The following is a 25,931-nucleotide window of genomic DNA, read 5'->3' on the forward strand; positions in this document are numbered from 1 at the left end:
ACTCAAATGTGGTCTTGATTTACTTTTATATTTTATGCATTACATTTTGATTGGATTATTGTTTGGATAATTATTTTGGTTTAAATTCAAATTTCCTTCAATATATTTTGCTTGTTTTATTACTTTAAAGTTTAAAACATAAATTCTTGTCCATTATAAAAATGGTTGAGGACAAGAACATCCTTGTGGTGGATAGTGGATCCAGCCACACAATTTTGAAGGATAAGAGATATTTTATTAATCTCATTATGAAAAATGTCAATGTTAGTACGATTGCGGGTATAGCAAGCCTAATTGAAGGCTACGGCCAGGCTAATATTTTTCTACCAAACAGCACACATCTTGAAATAAGTGATGCCTTGTATTCACCCAGCTCAAAGAGAAGTTTATTGAGCTTCAAGGACATTTGTTTGAATGGTTTCCATGTTGAAACAAAGGATGAAGGAAACAGAGAGTTCCTATATATAACCGAGATCACCCGAGGACATAAGAAAGTCCTAGAGGCTATACCTGCACTAGCCATTGGTCTTTACCATGCTAAGATTGATATGATAGAAGCTAACTTGGCAATGAATAAGATGTTCAATGAACAATTCACTTTATGGCATGACCGGCTTGGCCATCCGGGTTCTAACATTATACGTAAGCTATTAATGAATTCAAATGGGAACACTCTTAAAGAGAGAAAAGTTATCCCTAAAAATCTCATGTGTGTAGCATGTGCACAAGGGAAACTAATTATAAGGCCATCACCAACAAAAGTAAATAAAGAAACTTTGCATTTTCTGGAAAGGATACAAGGAGACATATGTGGACCTATACACCCTCCTTGTGGGACATTTAGATATTTCATGGTCCTTATTGATGCATCGACTAGATGGTCGCATGTTTGCTTATTGTCAACTAGAAACCTTGCGTTTGCTAGATTGTTGGCCCATATTATACGCCTGCGAGCCCACTTTCCAGATTTTCCACTTAAGACTATACGTCTAGACAATGCTGGTGAATTTACATCCCAAGCGTTTAATGATTATTGTATGTCCATGGGGGTGAGTGTGGAACATCCTGTGGCACATGTCCATACACATAATGGATTAGCTGAATCCTTCATTAAACGTATTCAATTGATTGCTCGGTCGTTGCTTATGAGGTCGTAGCTTCCTGTGTCGGCTTGGGGACACGCAGTACTACATGCAGCTGAACTAATACGCATCAGGCCATCTAGTGAACATAAGTATTCACCATCCCAACTATTAACGGGTCATGAGCCAGACATATCCCTTCTCAAAACATTCGGGTGTGCCGTTTATGTACTGATTGCTCCACCATAGAGAACTAAGATGGGACCTCAAAGGAGGATGAGAATATATGTTGGATATGATTCTCCCACCATTATAAAGTATCTTGAGCCAACCTTAGGAGATTTATTTAAGGCCAGAAACGCGGACTGTCAATTCGTTGAGTCTGAATTCCCTGTATTAGGTGGTGAGACTAGCAAGCTGGTCAAGGAATTAACATGGAATCAAACATCCTTAAATTGGCAAGATCCTCGAACTCTAGCATGTGATGCAGAGGTTCAAAAAACTATACATTTGCAAAAGCTAGCTATTCAATTGTGATACACAGAGTTTTAAACCCTATTTTCCTACTACAAGTGCACAGCAAAGAAGTAGTACTTAGGGGTCGAATCCCACGAAGACCAAGTTTTACTCTATGGTTCTATTGGTTCAATTTCAAGCTAAGACAATTCAAAGTTGGGTTTTTTTGGTAACAGTAACGCGATTAAAACGGTATAAAAAGGCAATAAGCAAAACACTAGATCAGGGGTAATTCTCGGGAATTTCAGAGATAACAACTAAACAACTATTCAGGGCATAGATTAAGTACCAATCTAGAACTCAAACATAAATATAAACTGATCCACTGTCGTGGTATCAATAACTCTATCTGATCGATTCTGTGCGAAAACGCGGAGCACGTGCTCAGACATCCGGAGCACATGCTCGGCGGTCCATAAACCCTAAACTGTCGTTTGAGCCCAGAATCGCAGACAAGCATTAAAGAACAGGAATGATAAGTTCACAAATCACCTACACATCAACTTTCGCAGGTCTAGGATAATTTGCCCACTAATGTCTTTTCTAGCAACCTATTACACTTTTGATGAATAGATAAACCTAGAATCATAGATTGGGTGATCAAATCAACCTAAGCATTAAGTCTAACAATAGTGAAGACAATCGATTATAAAAAGCCCTATTTGTGTTCTGTTGCTAACCCATGAAACCCCTTTTGAAACCCCTAATCTAGCAAAGAAAACTACTCAGACATAGAGAAATGAATCATAGCAAAAGATGAGAAATTCAATGACATAAAAATAAAAAGGGTTCAGAGAATGCTTCACAAGGTAGCCGCTCTTCTCCCTCTCCCAAAAGCGTCGCTCAAAAACCAAAAGAAAAAGTATATCCCTCTCTCCTAAAAACCCTAGGTTAAATAGCATACAAGTAGAGAAAAATAAGGAAAGATTCCAAATTCAAATCTCCCTATTAAAAACGATCTCAGCCCTCTTTCTCTCACAAAAGATCGCCTAAAATAAAGGGAATTAGGCAGGGAATCGGCGCCTAGATGCTTGCCACGTGTCGTCATGAAACCGTAGAGTTGGGAGCATGTGCTCGGAAATCGGGAGCATGTGCTCCTGGGTCTAAAATCAGCTTTTCTGCTCCAATTCAACTCCTTTCTGCTCCGATTGCTCCTGTTGTTCCAATCCTTTCTTTTAGCTTCCTAGCCTCTTATTATAACCTGAAAAGGACTCAAACAACTACAAAACTATCAAATAAACGGGGTCAAAGTGAGTCAAAACCGTAACATATCAAATTGCCAGATTCCTTTGCTGACCCAAAGAGAGTAACAAAATCGTACATATCAGCTTGTAATGCACCAGTACGTATTGATGTTCACAAGGAACACAATGATCAAGTTGCTACAGAGTCTAAGGCCTGTTTGAAACGAGGCAGACCATTGGGTTCCAAAGATAAGAACCCTCGGAAATCTAAGAAAGGTGCAAATCAAACCGAGGTTACGGAAATTATAGACATGGCCGCGGCAAATCCTAAGGTACCAAATGAGGTTTGGGACGCTGAACCTCAAGGACCTGAAGGTATTGATAATAATGAGATCCCAATCAATTATATCATGTCTGGAATAAAATAGAACCGTAAAGATGTCGACATCGATGATGTATTTGCTTATCAGATAGCACTTGAGATAAATGAGGATCATGAACCCACGTCTATATTAGAGTGCACTCAAAGTAAAGATTGGCTAAAGTGGAAAGAAGCCATTGACGTGGAGTTAAACTCTTTAAAGAAGAGGAATGTGTTTGGTCCAATCTTAAGGACACCATTCGATATAAAGCCAGTTGGACATAAGTGGGTCTTTGTAAGGAAGAGAAATGAGAATAATGAAATCGTGAGATTTAAGGCACGACTTGTGGCACAAGAATTCTCTCAAAGACCAGGAATAGATTATGAGGAGACATACTCCCCTGTGATGGATGCAACGACTTTTAGATTTCTATGTTGTAACCGCATATTTATATGGTCCACTGGAAAATGAAATTTATATGAGATTACCAGAGAGTATTGAGCTCAAAGATAAGAGTGGTTCTCGAGAACAATACTGCATAAAGCTAGACAAATCCCTTTATGGACTGAAACAAAGTGGGCGTATGTGGTACAATAGACTAAGTGAGTACCTAGCTAAAGAGGGCTATAAAAATGATCCCATCATTCCATGTATTTTTATAAAGAAGTTTGCAAACAAAGGGTTTGTAATCATAGCAGTATATGTGGATGATTTGAATATCCTAGGAACCTCTGGGGAAATCGCCCAAACAGTCGAATATCTAAAGAAAGAATTCGAGATGAAAGACCTAGGCAAGACTAAATTCTGTTTGGGATTGCAACTTGAGTACATAGATAATGGAATCCTTGTGCATCAAATGGCATATACAGAAAAGGTACTCAAGAGGTTTAATATGGACCAAGATCACCCATTGACTAGCCCAATGGTTGTAAGGAGCCTTGATTTGGATAAAGATCCATTCGGTCCAAAGAAGGACGATGAAGAGATTCTCGGTCCAGAAGTGCCATACCTCAGTGCAATAGGAGCGTTAATGTTCTTGGCTAGCCACACTAGACCAGACATATGTTTTGCCGTGAACCTCCTTGCTAGATTTAGCTCATGTCCAACCCAAAGGCACTGGAACGGTATCAAACATGTATTGCGTTACCTACAAGGAACGCTTGATTTGGGTTTATATTATACTAACCATAACAAAGAAGGTTTAGTTGGTTTTGCTGATGCAGGTTATCTATCTGATCCACATAATTCAAGGTCTCACACCGGCTATGTGTTTACTCACGGTGGTACCGCGATTTCGTGGCGTTCTATGAAGCAAAGCATTGTGGCCACTTCATCTAATCACGCGGAGATTCTAGCAATTCATGAAGCCAGCCGTGAATGTGTTTGGTTGAGATCGATGATTCAACATATCAGGACAGATTGTGGCATGGCCGACGATAAGGAAGCAACGGTTATATATGAAGACAATACGTCCTGCATCGCACAGCTCAAGGAAGAATATATCAAGGGAGATCGGACGAAGCACATTCTACCCAAATTTTTCTTCACACATGAACTACAAAATGCCGGAGAAGTTCAAGTGGTACAAGTTCCGTCTTGCGACAATTCAGCCGATCTCTTCACCAAATCATTACCGACATCGACATTCAAGAAGCTCACGCACCAGATTGGAATGCGGAGACTTAAGAACTTCTAGGGATGCTTGGAACAGGGGGATTAATGTGTGCTGTACTCTTTTCCCTTCACCATGGTTTTGTCCCAATGGGTTTTCCTGGTAAGGTTTTAATGAGGCAGCACCCCCAAGCGCATTACAGAAAACCTACTTAGCATTTTGCACGGTTATGTCATCCAAGGGGGAGTGTTGTAAAACACTTGGAGTGGATCTTCCATAACCGGCCTATACACGGTCCATACACGGCCCATGTACGTCCAAGACAATAAGGCCCATTGGCCATCTCTTCTGTATTTAGTCGGTTTAGTGTTTCCTAAGGTGATAAGGGTTTGTCTTCACTATATATATGTATGATTATCGAACACTTAATAAGAAATAAGACAAGAGAAAACCTCCTTCGATTTCTCTAGTTTACAACAGTAACAGAATCCGTAACATATTAATATCATCCCAACAATATGAAGAACTTGATATTTGACATAAATGATGTTCAGGGTTCCGCTCAGGTACAATACTAGGTTAATCTCAAATTTGATACATGTTCCATTTTTATAGTTGTGATTGTGACATTGCATATCATAAAATGAATCATTTTACTTTACCAGTTTAACATGATATCTCAGTTAAATTATGTATAAAATATTTAATATTCTCACTAATGATTATTGAAAATATTGCAGCAAAATAACATAAATTTAAAAAAAAAATTTAATTTTTTTGTTTCGTACGTAGTACGGGGTAGGATACTAGTATGTTGTATATCACTGAGTAAAATAAGCTTTATATTTATACTCAAAAGTTGGAATGATTATATTTGAGCTCAATAATTTCTAATAAATATTTAAAATTAAAATTCCGCGTGTGCGTGGATACAAATTCTAGTATAATATATAATTTGATATACTAACATTTATACACATGTTAATTAGCTTGTCATCTTAGGTGGAGTTATAAGATGATTGATTTAACTCATGAGGAAAGAAGAAAAAGCATACTATGAAACAAAGTTGTAATTCGATATGGTTTGTGACTTCATCCATCATCTTCTATCAATTGCTCTGCGAAAAAACAATATCAAAACTCTATATTTCTTTTTTTTTCCCCGTTTTAAAATGTTGACTAAGCAATAAGACTAATAAAAAAAAACTCGATATCCAACTCTCTACCATTTTTTGTTTTTTTCCATAAATTGATAGAAGAAGAAGATGATACACAACAAAGCAAACAATCAAGACAGAAGAGGCTTCTTAGAGTCAAACTCACTCTCAAAACTCTCAATTTCTGAAAACCCTTCTTTGCCTTTTGCCCATAACACGAGGTATAGCCCTACAAACATCAACACCATCCCTCCCACACTGCAAATTTTTTCTTTTGTTAAATCATTCATTAAAAAGGTAAGAAACTCAAATTTTACCACATAAGATTGTTTGTTAAAACTTAAAAGAGTTGTGTGAATAATGTTACCTTCCAAGGCTAACGGACTCTCCTAATGTAAAAACGGAGTAAGCAACCGAAATAACAGTAGCGAAAGGACTGAACATTGAAACCAAAACCGGTCCACGTTTCTTCATTGCCCATCCATTAAAGCTAACACATGCTCCACTCACTGTCCCTCCCTGCCATTTCAAATGTTATAACCATAAACCATTTACTTATGTTATGTATAAACGAAAAACCATCTGAAACTTACCAGGACAGAATAACCAACGAGGTTACCGAAACTAACAAATGAAGTGGCAAGTACTTTTGCTTTTCGGTTTTGTAATAGCAGTACCACCGTTGTTATCAACACTCCTAGTAATGCCGTTATTGCACTTAACGATATCGGTGCCGGAAACTCTGCTAATGTTGACGCCTGCAATAACCATTTTTAGAAACTAAACAAAACTGGTTATATATATATATGATGATTGATATATGAACCATGTTATTTGCCTGAAGAACGACGTTGGTTGATAAAACAAAGACGGCTCCAAGAAGGTAGATACATCCGACGACTCTGTCTCGATCAAACACGAATTCTGAGGCATTATCGTATTCGTTGAGTCTTACCGAAGTGCTGTGCATTAGGCTCATAGTTAAAGCGCCGAACACACACAACAATGTCCCTAAGATCTTCAATTTGCTGTACACACATTTCAGACTCATCTTCTCTAACCTATCCAGAAAAGAAGACACACTTAATGTTGGAAACACCGTATGAGATTGCATGATATAACAAGGATTTAGTTACTCACCCAACGATCCAAGCTATGAGAAAAATGAGACCAGGAGCGAGATTAGGCATCGCTGTCGCCATTGCTGGTGATGTCAACCTGATTCCTTCTAGAAACAGAGACTGGAACAGAGTAACCCTGTTTAAGAAATTGTGCCAATTTTAAACCAAGTTTCATACTTTTAAAAACACAAGAAAAGAGAGAGTAAGTAAATGGGGAGGATGATTTACCCAGCAAAGGCGATCAAAACTAGCTTAACAATCAGCCTCAAACTAAGCTCATTCGGCCATTGCTTCCTTTTTAGAACAACAAACCATTATTTTAATATGTGAAAAGACAAAAGTTTGGTTTTTTTCTAGGGTATGTGGAAAAAGTTATCAGGGCAAGGCAAACCTTTCGAAGAGAATGGCGAAAGGGGAGAGGACAATGAAAGTGGCAAATGTAGAGAAGATGACAATGGTAAAAGGGCCGAGACCGAGTGACATCAAATAACTCATGAGCAAAGAATTGCCCGCGTATACGAATTGAACCATTACTAAACCTCCTACTATTACCATCTCTTCTATCATCTCCTTCTTCATCCTCTCCTCCAGGAGATTGAGCACCGATTGATAAAAAATCTAAACACAAAAACTGCATGGCAGGAAATACATCATAATAAGCATAATGAGTTATGTTAAGATTGCAATACATAAAAAGATTAGAACAAATGAATTACTCTGGGTGATCCCGCCTAAAAAAATGAATTACTCTTTATCTCTCCTCTACATTCATCCAGAAAATATCTCTGGAATCGTAAACCATTATCTTCCTTTCTCTCTCATTCCTTTTACTCTCTCATTAACAAACCCTTCATTTGTTATTCCCACACCTATCTATATTTGTTACTTTTGATGTCTATTTTAAGTCAATTTTTATCCCAACCTTCAATCTCTATTCTGTTCTGCAATCTTCCCCAAATTAAAGATCCATTTTTTTTTTTTTGAAAAAAAAGTTACCAAATTTTTTGGAATTTTGCTTATATATGAAGCATCATGGACCAGTCTGTTTAAAAGTGAAATGCTAAGATCTGTGTCGAATAAACTTACTGCTTTTCCCACATGGAGTCATGTTGGTTCCACTGCCTCTTCGAACTCGTGGACTACCATCCTTCCTGCTCTGGCTCGGTTCGGTTCCATCGGCGTATTACGATCTGCAGTTGAATTGATCAATGACGGCGACAAGCCAGATGCTTCTCCACTTGTTCACTTGCTCCGCGTCTCCGGCGACCATGGCTACGTTTCTTTGTGTCAGCAGCTTCATGGCTACGTCATAAAACATGGGTTTGTCTCAGATACGCGTCTTTCCAATTCCCTGATGAGGTTTTACAAGACCAGCGACTCCCTGGAAGATGCTCACAAAGTGTTTGATGAAATGCCTGAGCCAGATGTCATTTCTTGGAACTCATTGGTCTCTGGTTATGTTCAATCGGGAAGGTTCCAGGAAGGACTCTCTTTGTTTCTCGAGCTCCACAGATCTGATGTCTTCCCTAACGAATTCTCTTTTACAGCCGCTTTAGCTGCTTGTGCAAGACTGCGTCACTTGCTGCTTGGAGCCTCTATCCATTCCAAGACTGTGAAGCTTGGCATAGAGAAAGGCAATGTCGTAGTGGGTAATTGTCTAATTGACATGTACGGGAAATGTGGTTCCATGGATGATGCAGTTTTGGTATTCCAACACATGGAAGAAAAGGACACTGTTTCTTGGAATGCCATTGTTGCTTCCTGCTCAAGGAACTGTAAGCTCGAGCTGGGACTTTGGTTTTTCCACCAAATGCCAAATCCAGATACTGTAACATACAACGAGCTCATCGATGCTTTTGTCAAGTCCGGGGATTTCAATAATGCCTTTCAGGTTCTATCAGATATGCCTACCCCTAATTCATCTTCATGGAACACTATATTGACCGGCTATGTCAACAGTGATCGATCAGGAGAAGCTACTGAGTTTTTCAAAAAAATGCATTCGTTGGGAGTCAGATTTGATGAGTACAGCTTGTCGATATTTCTCGCCGCCATTGCCACCCTAGCTGTGGTTCCATGGGGAAGCCTTATCCATTCTTGTGCTCTCAAGCTCGGTCTAGATTCTCGAGTTGTTGTCGCAAGTGCTCTTATAGACATGTATTCCAAATGCGGAATGTTGAAGCACGCTGAGCTGATCTTTTGGAAGATGCCTAGAAAGAATCTAACTGCATGGAACGCAATGATCTCTGGGTATGCTCGTAATGGCGATTCAACTGAGGCAATCAAGCTCTTTAACCAATTAAAACAAGAAAGATTCATGAAACCTGATCGGTTCACATTCTTGAATCTCTTAGCTGTTTGTTCTCATTGTGAAGTGCCAATGGAAGTCACAGTTGGCTTCTTTGAGATGATGGTCAACGAGTATGGGATCAAACCCAGCATAGAGCATTGTTGTTCTCTTATAAGAGCTATGGGGCAGACAGGAGAGGTTTGGCAAGCAAAAAGGGTGATTCAAGATTTTGGTTTTGGGTATGATAGTGTGGCTTGGAGGGCTTTGCTTGGTGCTTGTAGTGCTCAAAAGGATCTGAAAGCTGCCAAAACCGTCGCCGCCAAGATGATCGAGTTGGGGGAAGCTGGTGAGGATGAGTATGTATACATAGTTATGTCGAATCTCTATGCTTACCATGACAGATGGAGAGAAGTTAGTCAAATTAGGAAGATAATGAGAGAAAAAGGGGTAAAGAAAGAAGTCGGGTCTAGCTGGATTCAAGAGCAAAATGTAGTACTACAGATTTAGATTTAGATTGAGCTTTTGGTTATCTAAATATAATGTCAAGCTAGCTTTGAATCTGGGAGATGACTCGTGGAAAAAGGTGAAATTGTATTACATTTTTTTTTTCATGAATCAAAAAGAAAATGACATGAGTCTGGAGTCACAAACAAAGAACTTGTCTCTAAGTTTACGAGAAGAACTTTCCTCACAGTAGTAAAAATCTTCATAAATGTATCAGGTCACCTTGGGACTGAAAGGCCCATCTCTGCAACAGTAAACAGAAAGAGAAATAAAGGTTAGGAGCGAAACAGAAACTGATAATTACAAAGAAAGAAAGACGGATGATTTGGGCTTATTGATTTCAGGGTAAGAAACTTTGGAAAATGTAAACTATCACCAAAGCCATCTCATCTAAAATAGCTTCCTAAAATCTAAATGATCACCAAAGCATTGTTGACAGAGCCCACCTTTAAAAACAACTGCAAATACGTCTCACGTGCCATCGATTCCATCTGGGACAAAGAGCACTTTTACAAATTACTAGAGTATATTTGCCACTCTTATACACAGATCATGAACTAACTTCCCTAGACTGGTATTCATAGAAAAGATAGCAAAAAAAAAACACAATGAAAATCTTAAATTCCACGTTTTCCAGGGTTTATCTATCCTACAGCTTGTATTCCAATATTTCATTTGGATTACTAGAACTAAAAAAAAGGTTCGTACTTGATAAAGATGCAAGGATCCCACATGGTAACGGTGAAATTATGTGCCTGCATGAACCAAGTACTCATAATTAGACGGACACAATGGCACGAAAGCTCTTGCATGAACCAAGTACTCATAATTAGACGGACACATTGGCACTAAAGCTCAAAACTCTTTCACAACTCTAGAAACTGATTCACTCAATCAGTATTAGTTATACTAGGGTCAAACCTCCTACTTGTTATGAGTCAAACATTAAATCTACCAACACTACATAAAACAACTCTGTTCTTACCAAGTAAGAAAGTCAGAAAACTAAGAATTAACATAAATAAGGAAAAAGCATAGTCATATGAATTAATCATAGATCTTGCAAACACTTCATATAAGCAATCAATTATAACATCGAAGCTACTATAAATTTGATCCCTTTTCTCACAGCAATCTAACGTCCTCACATGTAAATGACTAGAAAAGGTTTATAAGTTTTCTAATACAAAACCGACTGCTAAGGCCAAAGGTCATGTGTGCAATACATAAAAGTTATCATATGTGAGGTCAGTCAATTTAAGTACTGCAACATAGAATAGACTAAAGGGAAGAATGATCAAAAATAGAGAAGAAGGCACCCAAAAAAAAAAAAAGAAATGCTATACTCACAAGAAAGAAAGAGCAGAAAAGAGAATTAGAGGTCGGGAGAGGTGCAGCAGAGAGTACCCTGAGAGAGAGCTCGGCTGCTTCTGGAAGTAGTGCTAAGGCAAGACGTCAACCGAGCAGCCGCCACCGTGCTGTGAAGCGGTAACAGCGACTGAACACAACCAAGCTCAGATGGACACCTACACAGAAACGGTAAAACCCACGCAAACTCATCAAATGGAAAACCCTAAATCGAAGAATTTATGAACACCGCGGATCAAAGAAATGACGAAATGGGAAGTTGAAATTTTGAAATTAGGCGATTGAAGTCATGGAAACAGTCGACAGACCTGGAGAAAGAGAATCTGGGAAGAGGAGAAACAGCTGGTTTAGACGGAATGCGAAATCCGGCGGATGAAGCAGCCGGTGAAGATCCGGTGCCAACAGGAGAATTTCGAAGCGAAGATCTGATGGCGGATCTGAGAGACGAGACGGAGGATCTGTTCATGATTCTGAAAGCCATTCCAAGAGATAGAGAAGATGATGCCCGGAAGAAGAAGAAAAAAGTGAGATCGACCTTCGTCCACAGAGAGAGGTTTATAGGGTTTTAAGACGGACGGAGTAAAGAAGAAAGAAGCTTGAAAATAAATAAATATCGCTCTGTTTTTGTTGGGTTTTGGAATATTTCATTGATGGGCTTTAGTTAGGCCCATTGTCTAAAAAGATCCACAATCTGAAGCTGCTGGATGGATCGGAGGGTTTCTGAGTAGAGTGAGATGAACTGCTTACGTATCCTCCGAAATAGAACATGCGTAATGAATTAACTAACTAATATAATGTGTTATCCCTGCCTGCCTAAACCTTTTCACTATAGATAATATAACTATTGATTAGTCCCCCTTTTGATGACCAACCTAAAATAAAAATACAAGGTGGGATTGGAATGGGACGGCTAAAAACAAAACAAAAAAAATGTAATAGATCACTTAAGAAAGGTTATTAAATTTGCCATCATGGTGGAGCTGGAGCACCTTTCAATATTCAGAAATCAGAATTATACACTTTTCGGCTATATGAAACATACAATTACCTTTCTATGGGTAAATCACATAATACCACGCATAAATTCGTTTAAGCCCTTTTATGTTCCAACAATACAAAACAATTCGTTTAAGCAATATTAATCAACGCATGGTTATATTCTTCACCTGAAAATAGCTGACTAAATACATTTTGGATCAAAGGCCAAAAATTTTCTTCATCTATTTCCCGATCAGTCCCATCATTTCAAGTACGAATTTGAGTAGAGACACCCAAAACAAAAAAAAAAAACATTATTCTAGTATTCGAAAGCTACAAACATCTTTATTTCTGACTTATGAAAAAGTTGAGATTCCAGAAAATAGACTCACCTACGATATTTTTGTCTATAAGCATATGCTGCATATCTATGGTAAGTTTATATAAATGCCAAAAAAATGAAGAAAATAACCTCTAGATGTTCCATAATCGCAGATAGTTAAACTTAAAACTTAAAAACTTGATTTTTTTTTATATAGTTATCTTGGTTAAATAGCATCCCAGATCCAACAACTCATAAGAAGTAAGAAACAAAAACAGATAGAAAATAACATAGTATAATCCCTACTAATATTTTAGCAATTTCCCTATCTAATCTAATCCAATACGAAAATTTTAAAATAACAAAGACTAGTAAACATAATAAGACCATTATCATTATTGGTGTGACACAACATTAAATTTAAATGCGAAATATCAAAGTGCCAACAGAAGATTCTTATCCTTACATGTTTTAAAATCCCAACATAGTTGTCACTAACCATCTTAAATATTGCTAATCTTCGAATTAATCAATTAAGAGGCGGTTTGGACGGCTTCCAATAATGATTTGACACGTCATACATGCCCCATCATTGTCGTCTCCTCTTCGCTATATAAACAAGAGCCCATACAAAGCCCAAATAACAGAGAAAGAAGAAAGAGCTAAACAGAAAAACAAAACCAACCACAAGCCAAACCTTTATTTTCAAAAAGAAAATGGTGAAGATCGAAGTTGGAAGTGTGGGTGACTCATTCAGCGTAGCATCTCTAAAAGCTTACTTGTCTGAGTTTATCGCAACCCTTCTCTTCGTATTCGCTGGCGTTGGCTCTGCTATCGCGTTTGACAAGCTGACCTCTGATGGAGCCTTAGACCCAGCTGGTCTTGTAGCCATCGCGATAGCCCACGCTTTTGCTCTGTTCGTTGGAGTTTCCATTGCTGCTAACATCTCCGGTGGTCACCTTAACCCAGCTGTGACTCTTGGCCTTGCCATCGGCGGGAACATAACATTGATCACAGGTTTCTTCTATTGGATAGCTCAATGTCTTGGTTCCATCGTCGCTTGTCTTCTCCTCGTCTTTGTTACCAATGGAAAGGTATGTACTAGTAGCCTAGGAGTGGTTATTGATCTTGCTTTTCTGGTTCGCTTTGGTTTGCATCATGAATATTAGTTTTTTAGGTTACAATATTTTAGGCTTTCATTGTTTGTTGCTTACGTTATCAGAAAATGCTTTTGCGGTTTAGGTTGAGAACTTTTAGTTCGGTTTTATTAGGTAAGCTATATTCCGATTCGCTTTGATTTTATTCGGTTTGGTTCATTTGCTTACCGGACAATAGTGTGACAAAAATATATTAGTACGTTTTTTTCGGTTTAAGGGTATCAAATGAATTGTTTCCCGGTTTTTTTTGCAGAGCGTACCAACCCACGGAGTCGCAGCCGGTTTAGGAGCGGCCGAAGGTATTGTGATGGAGATCATCGTGACATTTGCTTTGGTCTACACCGTTTACGCCACCGCAGCTGACCCAAAGAAAGGATCGCTTGGAACCATCGCGCCTATCGCTATTGGTTTCATCGTTGGTGCTAACATCCTTGCCGCTGGTCCATTCAGTGGTGGCTCCATGAACCCAGCAAGGTCATTCGGACCAGCTGTTGTCAGTGGAGACTTGTCACAGATTTGGATCTATTGGGTTGGACCACTCGTTGGTGGTGCACTCGCCGGACTCATCTACGGTGACGTGTTCATTGGTTCTTACGAAGCTGTAGAAACCCGTGAGCTCCGAGTGTAATTAAATATAAACGGGTTTGTGATTGTTTGATGTTTGCTTGTTGGTTGGTTTGATGTTTTGTTTGGTTGTTTAATGTTTTGGTGTTTGTTCAGTTTTTTCCAAGATTGTACCACTTAGAGAAACAAACAAAAAGTTATCTTGTTAATAAGAAAATGTATATATATATATTCCACTTCATGGGTTTTTTCAAACGTATCAATTGGTTTTTTTTTTGTTTTTTATTATTCATATGGTTTTGTATAACGTGAAAACATTATGCACAAAGCCGAAATTGCTTTTGTAGAACCATTACCATACAATGGACTGTTGTTTCTTTTGGTTACATGGCTAATCCATAGATTTGTAGAAAACAATGATAGCAATATAGAATTGTTTATATGTAGCACTAATGAACTCGTGGGGGAGGAGTATCTTTATAGGAATACCAAAAGTGTCATGGTTTTGTGTGATGACAATTAGTATAACAGAAACTGGTCGGCAGAGTCACGAACTCTGTTAAAGTTGTCCAGTCAAATCTTCTCAAACTCAAAAAGACAAGACAAAAGAACAGCTTATGGCACTTAAACCTATGCAAATGTCCCCACAATATCCTGCCTTTATTTCCTAATTATTCATATTACAAGTTCCATGGTTTCTCTAATCTATATTTTGTGTCCATTTGATGAGACATTTCCTGAATAAATGGACTCTGCACAAAGCACAATTACATCGATTTGTGTTCCCTCCGTATCTCCCAACCTTTTGCCTTACTTATATCAGAACGTGGAGACTCCATTAGTATATTTTCGATTGGATTTGAACAATTCCAAGTTATTAAAAGAAAAGAGGTCGTTTTTGTTTATTGGTGATCTTCTCTCTTTCACAACCTTGAGTCAACCAACATATTAACCTTCTTCATCTAGAAAAGTTCTATCGTCATCTTGGGGTTTCTACAAATCTGAGTAGAAGAAAATGGAAGGTGGGTTTTATTCAGACAGGAATGATAGTTCTTCATCGTTGTTCGGATCAGAGAATCTGGAGGAAGAGTTGGATGAGGGAAATGTGAGAAGTGAAGAGATTTTCTCCCAGATTCATCAGCCTAAGACACCAAGGGAGCCAATGAAGTTCCTGTCCAGATCATGGAGTCTATCTGCTTCTGAAATCTCCAAAGCTTTAGCGCAGAAGCAAAGACAACGGCGAGATCTGTTTTCTGTTTCCCAGAACAGTCCTAGAGTCTTCTCCCAAGATGTTGCTGCAGATCCACTCATGGTAAGATCCCTTTCCTGCTAATACTTATAACTCTCTTTAACTACTCTGACTATTCCTGTACAATCAGATACTTTCACTTGTGTAGGACATATTCACTAGTTATTGAATTCTGATTTTGATGATTCCTTGGTATTTGCAGGCAGAGAAGATCATGAACTCAGTTGGGGCACGCAGATCAGGGAGATTACCAAAGTGGTTTTACCACAAGCAACACACCAACCCAAGCAACATGAGGATTCCAAAGAAAAAAGATAAAGCGCGGGTAGAGAAAGCCCGTGTTCATTCAGCTGTGTCCATTGCTGCTTTGGCAGCTGGGTTAGCATCTGTAACCTCTGAGAAAAGCTGTAGCAAAGAGTCAAGCTCCACGATGGCACTGTCTCTAGCCTCAGCAACAGAGCTACTGGCTTCGTATTGCATTGAAATGGCTGAGCAAGCAGGTGCTGATCACAACTGTGTTGCTTCCACAGTTAGGTCTTCCATCGATATCCACAGCCCTGGAGATCTCATGACTCTCACCGCCGCGGCTGCAACTGGTAAGGCTATTTTTCAAAAGTTGGTGTTTGAGGCTTTGATTGGATTAGTAAAATGAGATTTGATCTGAATTTGTTGAAAAATGAATCAGCATTGAGAGGAGAAGCGGCTTTAAAGGTGAGGCAGCCAAAGGAAGCAAGGAGTAATGCAACTATCACACCTTGCGAGAGGAGCTTCTCAGAGTCTCACTGGCCCGTAAATTGTCAGTTTAGATTGGAGGAACTAAATCTTCCTCTAGAGGGCGAACTGGTGCAATGTGCACGAAATGGTAAATCCTATTCTTCTTAAATTCTGCCTGATTCATGACTGGTTCCACTAGTTAAGATGCTAATAATACTTAACTTTAACAGCAGGATTGCAGCGAATAAAGCGAGTATGTGTCTATATCAACAAGAAGTCTCAGGTACTTGAGCAGACTGGATTTGATCTGTAAGAGACAAATGTATTTGCTTCTCTATACTAGTTACTTAAACCTCTATGGATTTCTCAGGTCATGATCAAACTCAAAAGCAAACACGTTGGAGGGGCATTCTCTAAGAAGATCAAATGTAAGCATTTTCTATTCTTACAAGAGTTAAAGGAAATTACCTGAAACACGGATGTCTGAAGCTTGTTGTTGCTTTTGAAGGCATAGTTTATGGAGTCTGCGACGAGATATCTGCATGGCCTTACAGGAAAGAGAGGGAAAATTCCGAAGAAATCTATTTTGGTTTGAAAACAGGACAGGGTCTTTTGGAGTTCAAGTGCAAGAGTAAGATTGAGAAGCAAAGATGGGTTGGTGGGATTCAGACCAGTCTCCAGAAAGTAACATGCCTCGAGGCCGCCAAATGCTCCCTGGAATCTCTGAGTCTCAGCGATCGCATGCGGTAGATAATCCTGTAAATACTTACTATTCCCAAGTTTTTTCTGCTGCAAATGAATCATCAATCTTACAGAAAATTCTTATAATATTCTCTTGAATTGTTCATACAAAAAATCAGATGAGAACCAGTCATTGGTTTTGTAACTAGAATACAACAGTCTTGTTTGTGCCATAAGGTAATACCCGTAGTTCACAGTATGATTTTATAGCTTTCGTGAGGCATTTTTTCTCTAGGTCCTCAGACTTCTGGACAAAGCTCCTTAGGTTATCTCGGTGGGAAACACTCTCAACCTGTGATAAGCCAAATTCAGACAGATAAATTGAGAAAGCTGCCGAGTACATTGATAATGACAAATACTACCAATCAACTAGTTGGCAGATGAGTTACCATTTGCTCAATGATAGGCCCTGAATCAAGTTCCTCGGTAACAAAGTGACTCGTTGCTCCAATTAATTTGACTCCTGCATCAAATGCCTGCAAACAGAATCTAGAATAAAAATGGCAAAAATACAAAAAAAACAATCCACTACGAGAAGAGAGCCAAGACAAAACTCAGTGACCTGTTTCGCAGGATTTCCGCCTTTAAATGATGGTAAGAGACCATGGTGGATGTTGATTACATCCTTTCCATAACCTTTCAGAAAGTTACCCGACAGAATCTGCCAAAAGGTATGAATTCAATTTTTCTTAGTGAAGCTATTCTTGGTTAGAAATAGACAGAGCAACTACGCTGTATGCAGTAATATTCATCTGAAGGCTGACGATGACTGCTTGGTAACATGATTGCTACTAAACATTTGATCACATGATTGCTACTAAACATTTGATCAAAGAATTAAAAGAATAGAGATAAGGCAAGGACCAAAAAAACTGATTTACCTGCATGTATCTAGCAAGAACAAGGAAATCAGTATCTTTAACCAATTCCAAAATCTCATCTTCTCTTTTATTATCTTTTGTTGTCGATACATAATGATATGGGATGCCATGCCTCTCAAGAAACCGCATAATGTGAGTGTTTGAAGCTCTTTCATGATTGCTACAAACACCAAAAAAATATTCCAGCAGCATAAGCACCCGAGACACTACTAGACATACTGAGTCAGTAAGATGAAAACAGGAACTTGTATAAGCTCACCTTATTACACAGGTAATATCCACGGGGAGTTTCCCGTCCTGCCATTTATGCAACATTTCGACAAGACAATGATCCTGTATATAGAATCACATACTAATCAGCAGGACATACAAAGAGTACAAAAGGTTAAAAAGAAAAAGGAAGTGGCGAATTTGAATACCTGTTTTGAGAGCAGAAGAGCTATCTTATACTTGGGATCTATAGAAGGCACACGGACAACCGAGTTCAAGGCATCATATGTTTGTGCAATGGTTTGAAAATCTTCATCGACTTGGTTTCTCGGCCATTTAACCGGATCAAAGATAAACTCGCTGTCAAAAGAAACCATTTTGCTTTTCTTTTTTTTCAAAACAACTAAACACCAAAACATGACCTTTCACTCCTAGATTCATTCATTATCAAAGAACTTAATAATTTAAAGTCTATAGCTTTGAGAAAGTTACTAAAAAAAAAAGAGGGTAACAAAACCTGCGGGAGTAGAAGACATTGTTGTTTTCAGGAACAAAAACATCGTAGCCAAGAATGTTTCCGCCTTTAGCTGCAATACAATCTGATAGCTTTGCTACAATCCCAACAGCATCCTACCATTCAAAATAACAAACCAAACAAAAAAAAGAGTATTAATTGAAATTGATTTACGATTCTCGAATCAACAGAGCAAGATTTTATCAAGGAGTTGTTGTGTACCTGACAATGGAAAACATGAACGCCAGGAATGAGAACAGGGGAGACGGAGGAATCGAGGGACTCGCCGTGGAATCGAGACGATTTGAGAAACGAGTTCTTAGCGAATCCAGAAGCTCTCAGGGAGATTCGTCGTATCATGGTCTCTCTTCTCTCCGCCTCAAGCCTCAACGAGAGAGAGAGAGAGAGAGAGAGACCAAACTACGGTCCCGATTCCCCAGACAGAGGATCGCTCCACTCATCCATATTGTTTTTTTTTTTTTTTGTAAAACTGAGATCTGTAATTTTTTTAAAAACAATTTGATCAAAAATATAAAAAAGGGGCCTTAAAAACAAAATCAAGGGCCCAATAAATGTTTTGATTACCCTCCGACCGAAGACAACAATTAATTCTCAAGTGTTTTATGCTGATTTGTATAAATTTTTTAGGTTTGAGAAATAAAGAAAAATATATATAAATTGGTTGGAAAAAAATCAAAAATGTCAATAATGGGAAATTAGGTAAATTAATATGTCATTTAATGGGCCCAGCCCTTTCTTTTTACTAAGGAAAAAAAAAACAAAACAAACAAACAAAACCGTGGTTCGGTTCATATTTCCATCCACACTGTAAATGGGGGGCTTCCTCCGCATACGATAAGATTTTAATTATTTTATTTAAGGAAATTCTCTGTGCGTCTGTGGGATTTTTGTAGATTACAAAAAAAAAAAAAAAAAAAAAAAAGAAGATACGAGAGAGAGAGCTCTTCTGAGTCGAAACCCTAGATTTCAAGATCGATCTCCTTCTCGTGAAGACACACCGCTCAGCTCCTCGATTTCTATGATTATTATTATCCTGTAGATTCTCTTTTTTCAAATCGGAGGAGCTTGGAGCTAGATACCGGATCTTACGAAGTGAAGCCACGGTCATCCGATTCTTTGCGACGGTTTCTCGTTTTGTAGCTGTGAAGACCTTAGGAGAGGAGCTTTGGAGACATCTACGGCGATCTACTCTACTCGATTTGATGATTCAAAACACGGACCTTCTCGTCGTTTCTGAATCTCTGTAAGCAGGATTTGTTGATTTTGGATTTGGTCTTGCTGCACCGCGTGGAGAGGTTTCTTCTGTGGAGTCGAATCAGGCGAAGTATAAAATATTAAATTTTTATAGGTTCTTTTTCGTTTGTATTTTAGTTTTATGATTTTGGAAATCAAATCTCTGGCCTCGTTTTTTATTTTGATACAAAGGCCTTGATTAGGGTTTTCAAAATTTAGTAGCTTTTTTTTTTTTTTTGTGTTTGAGTTTGTGTCAATTCAATTTTATCATCTTTATAAAGATAAGTAATACATATATATGTATTTTTGGTTTATATCATCAGATACAAAATTTTCTCAATGGCAATTTATTGCAAGTTTAAGAGTGCAAGGGATTATGATACCGTTGCCATGGATGGTCCTTTTATATCAGTCGGTATTCTCAAAGACAAAATTTTCGAAACTAAGCATTTGGGCACTGGTAAAGACCTTGATATTGTCGTCTCCAATGCCCAAACTAACGAAGGTTTGTATTCCTACGTCACATTTGTCTCTGTCTCTCTCTCTCTCTCTCTCTTTGATAGTTAGTTTGCTACGTCAATAACTGTCTCTTCCTGATCTATATGTCAGATGTTAGTTTGCTGCGTGAACTTGCTGTTGTTTATTGCCAGATTCTTTTATGGTCTGTTACCAAATCAAGTGTTTTCTTTTGGTAGTAGTTGGCTATATGCTTGCAGCTATGAGACAATCAACTTAATTACATTCTCTGTGCTAACTTTGAAATTTACTATGATTATATGCTAGGTTGGTTAACTATTATTATGAAAGAGTTTGTTGGAATCTGAATTCTAGAATTTTCTTGGGAAGCTTTGGTATCCTGTGTCTCGCCAACATTGCTTGTACTCTGTGGCCTTTACATGTTATCTGTTTTGAATTTTCAGAGTATCTGGATGAAGCAATGTTAATCCCAAAGAATACATCGGTTCTTATTCGTCGTGTTCCTGGACGCCCTCGCATCACTGTTATTACTACACAAGAGTACTTTCTCAGATCTTTAGTTTCTATTTTCTTGGTCTACTTATTTTAGCTATTTTATCTTAACTCGCCATAATATTTAAAAACATTGCATTTTACTGCTCCATCTTAAGCTTTACATAAATTAGATATTTTAGACTATCGGATTTATTAAGAAACATTGAGATCCTCATGCAAAATATCTTTACTTTGCAGGCCTAGAATCGAGAATAAAGTTGAAAACGTTCAGGCTGAAACCAACAATATACCTGTTGCCGATTCATCTGCAGCTAAATATGTAAGTTGATTATAGTGAACATTTCTCAGCTTATGATGGCATTGACTGCACCTAATTTTCTAACTACAAAAGTACTGATTTTCATCTTTATTCACCTCTTAGCCTGAAGATGAGTGGGACGAGTTTGGGACTGATTTATATTCCATTCCTGATGCCCAAGATGCTCAGCATATTAATCCATGTCCTGATCTTGCACCAGCAGACGAGAAAGTAGATGAAGAAAGCAAAATTCAGGCGCTGATTGACACTCCAGCACTTGACTGGCAACGGTAATCAATCTTCCAGAAATGGTGGAGTTAAGACTGTTGAATTTGTGAGAAGGTTTAACAGCCGTTTTAATTTTATTCAATGTAACAGACAAGGTCCAGATACTTTTGGTGCTGGGAGAGGTTACGGAAGGGGTATGACTGGAAGAATGAATGGACGTGGTTTTGGTAATTTATACTTTCTTTTCTTTGATTTTGATTGAATTCTGGAATGTCTTCATTAACTTGTGTCAAGTTTATAATTTTTTTTTATATGCATCCAGTTGTAAGATACTTAGTTTGGTTTTGTTGGCTTCAATAGGAATGGAAAGGAAAACGCCACCTCCAGGATATGTGTGCCATCGTTGCAACGTCCCTGGTATGTCAGCTTTGAAAATCGTTATATTTCTCTCGCTTTTGTGTATTAAAATATCATAGGTAAAAAGTGTTAAATGCGTTTTGTTTACTGCTTCAGGACATTTTATTCAGCATTGCCCCACAAATGGTGACCCTAACTATGATGTTAAGAGAGTTAAACCACCTACTGGTATCCCCAAGTCCATGTTGATGGCGACCCCAGATGGTTCTTATTCCTTGCCAAGTGGCGCAGTTGCAGTTCTTAAACCAAATGAGTACGTTGTGCCGAATCAGTTTGGGAATGTTGTTATTGTATACTTCTTCGCACATATTGATTATATTTCTAATGCTTATTGTGCTTACAACAATATTCAGGGATGCTTTTGAGAAGGAAATGGAGGGATTGCCATCAACAACACGCTCTGTAGGAGAACTTCCCCCTGAGCTAAAATGCCCATTATGCAAAGAAGTGATGAGAGATGCTGCGCTTACAAGCAAATGTTGTTTCCAGAGCTTCTGTGACAAGTGTAAGTTCTTCTAGTGCATTCTGCTATTCCACAAAAGCCTTTTGACCGTTGCCAGTCTGTTCTACATATGCATCTTTTTCACTTCAATTTATATGCAATTCAGGTATCAGAGATCACATTATTTCAAAGTCAAGGTGTGTTTGTGGAGCAACTGATGTACTTGCTGACGATCTTCTACCAAACAAGACCCTCAGGGATACCATAAACCGTATTTTGGAAGCTGGAAATGATAGCACTGAGAACGCCGGCAGCGTTGGCCATATCCCAGGTCTGTCATTATCTTACATTCATGTGTTTTTGTACTTTGTTTGATTGGTCCTCACTACTGAATCATCATGGACATAATATAGATTTGGAGTCTGCACGCTGTCCACCTCCCAAGGCTCTATCTCCTACTACATCCGTTGCATCTAAAGGTGAGAAGAAACCAGTACTTAGTAACAATAACGATGCTTCAACCATAAAGCCGCCAATGGAAGTTGCAGAGATCACAAGTGCCCCTCGGGCATCTGCAGAAGTGAATGTGGAAAAGCCAGTTGATGCATGTGAAAGCACTCAAGGGCCCGTGATTGTGAAAGAAGCAACAGTCTCGAAGTTGAATACGCAAGCCCCCAAGGAAGAAATGCAGCAGCAGGTTGCTGCTGGAGAGCCAGGTAAGAGAAAGATGTCCTAATATTAGCTTCGCTGGACTTTGCGAATGATAGTCTGATATAGTCCACACTCTAGTTGCTGTTCATCAATGTAATACGTTCTTTTTGTCTTTGTACAGGAAAAAAGAAGAAAAAGAAAGCCAGAGTGCCTGGGAATGGTAAAAGCTTTCTTTCCTATGCTGAAGGTCATTCATTGTCATTTTCAAAGTCTATATGAATTGAAAGGGATGCCTAAAAGATGATTTTTTTTGTGATTTGTTGCAGAAATGCAATGGAATCCTGTGCCAGATCTAGCGGGCCCTGACTATATGATGCCAATGGGACCAGGTCCACAGTACTTCAATGGCATGCAACCTGGCTTCAACGGTGTACAACCAGGCTTCAACGGTGTTCAACCTGGCTTCAATGGCTTTCACCCCGGCTTCAATGGGTTTGGAGGCCCTTTTCCAGGCGCAATGCCTCCATTTATGGGTTACGGATTAAATCCAATGGACATGGGATTTGGTGGGGGTATGAATATGATGCATCCAGATCCGTTCATTGCACAAGGATTTGGGTTCCCTAATATACCACCACCTCACAGGTAAACCAACACTCACTGAATGTTCTATCAAAGAAGAGCAATAAAAGCTGTCTCAATAATAGTCTCATGAGGGAACTTTGTGTGCATGTGCAGGGACCTAGCGGAAATGGGAAACCGCATGAATCTCCAACGTGCCATGATGGGCAGAGATGAAGCGGAAGCCCGAAAAGCTGAGATGCTAAGAAAACGTGAAAACGAGAGACGAACTGAAGGGTAAAAAAATACTAACTCTATTTTACTAGACGTAAGGATGATAATGCTAAAAGCTAAACGTGACTTGTGTATGTATAATTGTGAAACAGTGGGAAGATGTTTAGGGAAGGAGAGAATAGCAGAATGATGATGAACAATGGGACTTCAGCCTCTGCATCATCCATCAACCCTAATAAATCTGTATGTCTCCTTTTGTGGTCTCATCTTTATCTTTCTCTCTCCCTCTTCTCTTCTTATCTGTGTTTACTAGTGCTTTGCCCTCTTTATTTACTATTGGTTTTTTATTTTTACGATCAGAAAATGGCCTCTAATTCCCCACCACTCATTTTGCTCATCAACCACAAAACCCACTTAAAAAAAATAAAAATAATAATGATATGTTTAATTCTTTTCTAAAATTTGGGTTTATTAGAATCTATAGAGAATTTTGCAATCTGAACTTAAAAATAAAAAACAATTAGTATGGCAGAGATTGCAAAAAAAATTGAAAGAATCTTTTAAAGTAGGCCTTAGTAGATTCGCAAGGCTAGTGGCCATTGGGCTATAGAGCCCAATTAATTAATTTGTCTAGGCCCGAATCTTATTAAATCGATATTATTTTAATTTTAACTGTGTGGGTTTTAACGAATGTTTTTACAGAGACAAGCGCCTCCGCCACCGACTCACGACTACGACCGTCGGAGAAGACCGGAGAGACAATCCCCAGAGCATCCGCCACCGCGTAAAAACTTATCTCCGTCGCGAGATTCCAAGAGAAAATCCGATCGTTATCCCGAAGAAAGAGATCGGCAGCGCGACCGTGAAAGGTCTTCTCGTCACCAAGACCTAGACCGTGAACAAGACCGCACTCGCGACCGTCGCGATGAAGAAAGAAGCAGGGACCACCGTCACCACCGTGGTGATTCGGAACGCAGCCAGCATCACCACCGTGGTGATTCGGAACGCAGCCAGCATCACCACCGCAAGAGATCGAAACCTCGTTCATCGGAGCCACCAGCTGCAGCAGCAGCGGCTAAAGCAGAGATGATTGATAATAGTCACAAGTCAAGCGTGTTCGCTCGTATAAGCTTTCCGGAGGAAGAAACATCTTCCGGTAAAAGAAGAAAAGTATCATCGTCTTCTCCGCCTGCAGCCGTCGCCGTGGGAACATCGGTTCACCGACACAGCAGCAGCCGGAAGGAAATAGAAGTAGCGGATTATGAGTCGAGCGACGAAGACAGGCATTTCAAGAGGAAGCCATCAAGGTACGAGCGATCACCACCGGTGGTGGTTGCTGATGTCTGTGAAGATAAACACCGATACTCCAAGCGTGGCAAGGGAGACCGAGAGAGATCTCGAGCTTGATTTTTCAAACCTTTTTTTTTTTGTTTCTTTTTCATTTCTTTGTTTTTTTTGTATAATCGGAAAACAAAAGAAAATTGAGAATCTTGTTTTTTTTTTTGACAATCAATTGAGAATCTTGTTATTTTGCTGTAATGAACAAAATCAGAGAGCTCTTTTTGTCACCAAATGCTTTTTTAAAGAAATATGTATTTTGTAATGGAATTCGATTTTGCAATTGTTCTTGATTTATTGATTCTCTCTTAGTCTAATGATATCAATGACGACGAATCAAAGGATTAGATGTATTATAAATCCACTTATTTTGTTCTGTTTTGATATAAATATACCTAATTTTTTGTTTATTTCTTTTGTTGAGAATTTGTAATTTACGATACTACACAATCATCAATTCAGACAACTTATGTAATAGTCAAAGTCAAAATCAGTGGAGGTTTAGTTGATGTTCTTATGATAGCCCTCGCTTCTTACTGGGCCTTAGTGAAATCTAGCCCATTAGGAATTTTTAAAAAAAAAAGGAAAGGGGCGTTCCGAGAATTGAACTCGGGACCTCTCGCACCCTAAGCGAGAATCATACCACTAGACCAAACGCCCTCTATGTTACCTTTCTATTCCTCAATCCTACTGATTTTGTCTTGAGCAATTAGTTTTTTCTTCAAAAGGAATCTCCAACTTTTAGAAATGGTTAAAAAAGTCTCCAATTTTTTAAAATGATTGAAAAATCTGGAAATCTAATTAACCTTGCATTTGATCACCAACTTTTGTTGACGGAAGCAAATTACATTTACACCGTATTATTATGTGAACAATTTTCAGTGTCTTTAACCAAGTTTATTTCAGTTATTAATCTCTCTCTATTATTATTATTAACAAGTCTAGACCAAAAAGAAAAAATCACATTTACACCGTATTATGTGACAGTCAGACAAGTATACTGTAGTGTG

General features: G+C 38.7%; 6 protein-coding genes, 1 non-coding gene and 1 pseudogene across 19 annotated transcripts; 4 read left to right on the forward strand and 4 right to left on the reverse strand.

The window, feature by feature from the left end:
• Window positions 1–5,629: 5,629 nt before the first annotated feature.
• On the reverse strand, window positions 5,630–7,884 carry LOC104724621 (WAT1-related protein At5g47470). Of its 3 annotated transcripts, XM_087475968.1 has the most exons (9): window positions 7,751–7,884; window positions 7,426–7,665; window positions 7,263–7,328; window positions 7,054–7,170; window positions 6,752–6,974; window positions 6,507–6,671; window positions 6,281–6,432; window positions 6,080–6,171; window positions 5,630–5,874 (listed from the first exon to the last, which is right to left on the reverse strand). In XM_087475968.1, exons 2-9 carry the CDS (start codon window positions 7,611–7,613, stop codon window positions 5,849–5,851), a joined length of 1,029 nt encoding a protein of 342 aa, XP_087332094.1. In that variant the 5' UTR covers window positions 7,614–7,665; window positions 7,751–7,884; the 3' UTR covers window positions 5,630–5,848. The 3 variants fall into 3 exon arrangements, with proteins under 3 accessions (XP_087332094.1, XP_087332095.1, XP_019087543.2); XM_087475969.1 differs by lacking the exon at window positions 5,630–5,874 and having other exon boundaries at window positions 5,884–6,171; window positions 6,752–6,969; XM_019231998.2 differs by lacking the exon at window positions 5,630–5,874 and having other exon boundaries at window positions 5,884–6,171.
• Window positions 7,723–9,978, forward strand: LOC104724620 (putative pentatricopeptide repeat-containing protein At5g47460 pseudogene; annotated as a pseudogene). Its single transcript, XR_015572859.1, has one exon. The product of XR_015572859.1 is annotated as a putative pentatricopeptide repeat-containing protein At5g47460 pseudogene (transcript).
• Window positions 9,873–11,794, reverse strand: LOC104724622 (protein NONRESPONDING TO OXYLIPINS 2, mitochondrial). Of its 9 annotated transcripts, none has more exons than XR_015572863.1 (5): window positions 11,505–11,794; window positions 11,236–11,354; window positions 10,537–10,583; window positions 10,275–10,319; window positions 9,873–10,072 (listed from the first exon to the last, which is right to left on the reverse strand). XR_015572863.1 is itself a non-coding variant. In XM_087475972.1 (4 exons), exons 1-3 carry the CDS (start codon window positions 11,675–11,677, stop codon window positions 10,300–10,302), a joined length of 312 nt encoding a protein of 103 aa, XP_087332098.1. In that variant the 5' UTR covers window positions 11,678–11,775; the 3' UTR covers window positions 9,873–10,072; window positions 10,275–10,299. The 9 variants fall into 9 exon arrangements, 4 of the variants coding, with proteins under 4 accessions (XP_087332098.1, XP_010441460.1, XP_087332097.1 ...); XR_015572860.1 differs by having other exon boundaries at window positions 11,179–11,354; XR_015572865.1 differs by having other exon boundaries at window positions 10,275–10,334; window positions 11,505–11,775.
• A 1,322-nt stretch (window positions 11,795–13,116) lies between these two features.
• Window positions 13,117–14,473, forward strand: LOC104724623 (aquaporin TIP2-3-like). Its single transcript, XM_010443160.3, has 2 exons — window positions 13,117–13,590; window positions 13,907–14,473. Exons 1-2 carry the CDS (start codon window positions 13,213–13,215, stop codon window positions 14,279–14,281), a joined length of 753 nt encoding a protein of 250 aa, XP_010441462.1. The 5' UTR covers window positions 13,117–13,212; the 3' UTR covers window positions 14,282–14,473.
• Window positions 14,474–14,726: 253 nt separating this feature from the next.
• On the forward strand, window positions 14,727–17,132 carry LOC104724627 (VAN3-binding protein-like). Of its 2 annotated transcripts, none has more exons than XM_087474412.1 (6): window positions 14,727–15,529; window positions 15,669–16,062; window positions 16,152–16,328; window positions 16,411–16,463; window positions 16,551–16,608; window positions 16,689–17,132. In XM_087474412.1, the coding sequence occupies exons 1-6, from the start codon at window positions 15,233–15,235 to the stop codon at window positions 16,928–16,930; spliced, it is 1,221 nt and encodes a 406-aa protein (XP_087330538.1). In that variant the 5' UTR covers window positions 14,727–15,232; the 3' UTR covers window positions 16,931–17,132. The 2 variants fall into 2 exon arrangements, with proteins under 2 accessions (XP_087330538.1, XP_010441467.2); XM_010443165.3 differs by having other exon boundaries at window positions 15,069–15,529; window positions 16,414–16,463.
• Window positions 16,990–19,163, reverse strand: LOC104724626 (formyltetrahydrofolate deformylase 1, mitochondrial). The gene is made up of 8 exons (XM_010443163.3): window positions 18,749–19,163; window positions 18,530–18,642; window positions 18,222–18,372; window positions 18,062–18,135; window positions 17,803–17,962; window positions 17,484–17,582; window positions 17,311–17,397; window positions 16,990–17,213 (listed from the first exon to the last, which is right to left on the reverse strand). Exons 1-8 carry the CDS (start codon window positions 18,884–18,886, stop codon window positions 17,067–17,069), a joined length of 969 nt encoding a protein of 322 aa, XP_010441465.2. The 5' UTR covers window positions 18,887–19,163; the 3' UTR covers window positions 16,990–17,066.
• A 152-nt stretch (window positions 19,164–19,315) lies between these two features.
• Window positions 19,316–25,191, forward strand: LOC104724625 (E3 ubiquitin ligase PQT3-like). Its single transcript, XM_010443162.3, has 16 exons — window positions 19,316–19,871; window positions 20,104–20,285; window positions 20,701–20,797; window positions 20,990–21,071; window positions 21,174–21,340; window positions 21,429–21,505; window positions 21,639–21,695; window positions 21,792–21,948; window positions 22,049–22,200; window positions 22,304–22,468; window positions 22,551–22,853; window positions 22,970–23,008; window positions 23,115–23,433; window positions 23,527–23,646; window positions 23,736–23,826; window positions 24,286–25,191. Exons 2-16 carry the CDS (start codon window positions 20,120–20,122, stop codon window positions 24,988–24,990), a joined length of 2,697 nt encoding a protein of 898 aa, XP_010441464.2. The 5' UTR covers window positions 19,316–19,871; window positions 20,104–20,119; the 3' UTR covers window positions 24,991–25,191.
• A 318-nt stretch (window positions 25,192–25,509) lies between these two features.
• On the reverse strand, window positions 25,510–25,581 carry TRNAP-AGG (transfer RNA proline (anticodon AGG)). The gene has a single exon. It is a non-coding gene; the product is annotated as a tRNA-Pro (tRNA).
• Between the last annotated feature and the right edge of the window lie 350 nt (window positions 25,582–25,931).

The sequence above is a fragment of the Camelina sativa genome, chromosome 11 (assembly GCF_030686135.1).
Source record: "Camelina sativa cultivar CO46 ecotype springtype chromosome 11, ASM3068613v1".
Taxonomy (NCBI): Eukaryota; Viridiplantae; Streptophyta; class Magnoliopsida; order Brassicales; family Brassicaceae; genus Camelina; species Camelina sativa.

What these genes read in the sequence shown, in the direction of transcription:
- LOC104724621 (XM_019231998.2), bottom strand. Translation starts at nt 7,613, where the DNA reads ATGAAGAAGGAGATGATAGAAGAGATGGTAATAGTAGGAGGTTTAGTA. An exon ending in TCGTTGGTTATTCTGTCCTG is followed by an intron (nt 6,433 to 6,506) that starts GTAAGTTTCAGA and finishes TTGAAATGGCAG; the next exon opens with GGAGGGACAGTGAGTGGAGC. An exon ending in GAGTCCGTTAGCCTTGGAAG is followed by an intron (nt 6,172 to 6,280) that starts GTAACATTATTC and finishes AAAAATTTGCAG; the next exon opens with TGTGGGAGGGATGGTGTTGA.
- LOC104724622 (XM_087475970.1), bottom strand. Translation starts at nt 11,677, where the DNA reads ATGGCTTTCAGAATCATGAACAGATCCTCCGTCTCGTCTCTCAGATCC. An exon ending in CCCAGATTCTCTTTCTCCAG is followed by an intron (nt 11,355 to 11,504) that starts GTCTGTCGACTG and finishes GTTTCTGTGTAG; the next exon opens with GTGTCCATCTGAGCTTGGTT.
- LOC104724623 (XM_010443160.3), top strand. Translation starts at nt 13,213, where the DNA reads ATGGTGAAGATCGAAGTTGGAAGTGTGGGTGACTCATTCAGCGTAGCA. An exon ending in TCTTTGTTACCAATGGAAAG is followed by an intron (nt 13,591 to 13,906) that starts GTATGTACTAGT and finishes TTTTTTTTGCAG; the next exon opens with AGCGTACCAACCCACGGAGT.
- LOC104724627 (XM_087474412.1), top strand. Translation starts at nt 15,233, where the DNA reads ATGGAAGGTGGGTTTTATTCAGACAGGAATGATAGTTCTTCATCGTTG. An exon ending in TTGCTGCAGATCCACTCATG is followed by an intron (nt 15,530 to 15,668) that starts GTAAGATCCCTT and finishes TGGTATTTGCAG; the next exon opens with GCAGAGAAGATCATGAACTC. An exon ending in CACCGCCGCGGCTGCAACTG is followed by an intron (nt 16,063 to 16,151) that starts GTAAGGCTATTT and finishes AAAATGAATCAG; the next exon opens with CATTGAGAGGAGAAGCGGCT.
- LOC104724626 (XM_010443163.3), bottom strand. Translation starts at nt 18,886, where the DNA reads ATGATACGACGAATCTCCCTGAGAGCTTCTGGATTCGCTAAGAACTCG. An exon ending in TTCTTGCTAGATACATGCAG is followed by an intron (nt 17,583 to 17,802) that starts GTAAATCAGTTT and finishes ACCTTTTGGCAG; the next exon opens with ATTCTGTCGGGTAACTTTCT. An exon ending in GGCCTATCATTGAGCAAATG is followed by an intron (nt 17,214 to 17,310) that starts GTAACTCATCTG and finishes GGCTTATCACAG; the next exon opens with GTTGAGAGTGTTTCCCACCG.
- LOC104724625 (XM_010443162.3), top strand. Translation starts at nt 20,120, where the DNA reads ATGGCAATTTATTGCAAGTTTAAGAGTGCAAGGGATTATGATACCGTT. An exon ending in CCATCGTTGCAACGTCCCTG is followed by an intron (nt 21,696 to 21,791) that starts GTATGTCAGCTT and finishes TTACTGCTTCAG; the next exon opens with GACATTTTATTCAGCATTGC. An exon ending in GCAGTTCTTAAACCAAATGA is followed by an intron (nt 21,949 to 22,048) that starts GTACGTTGTGCC and finishes AACAATATTCAG; the next exon opens with GGATGCTTTTGAGAAGGAAA.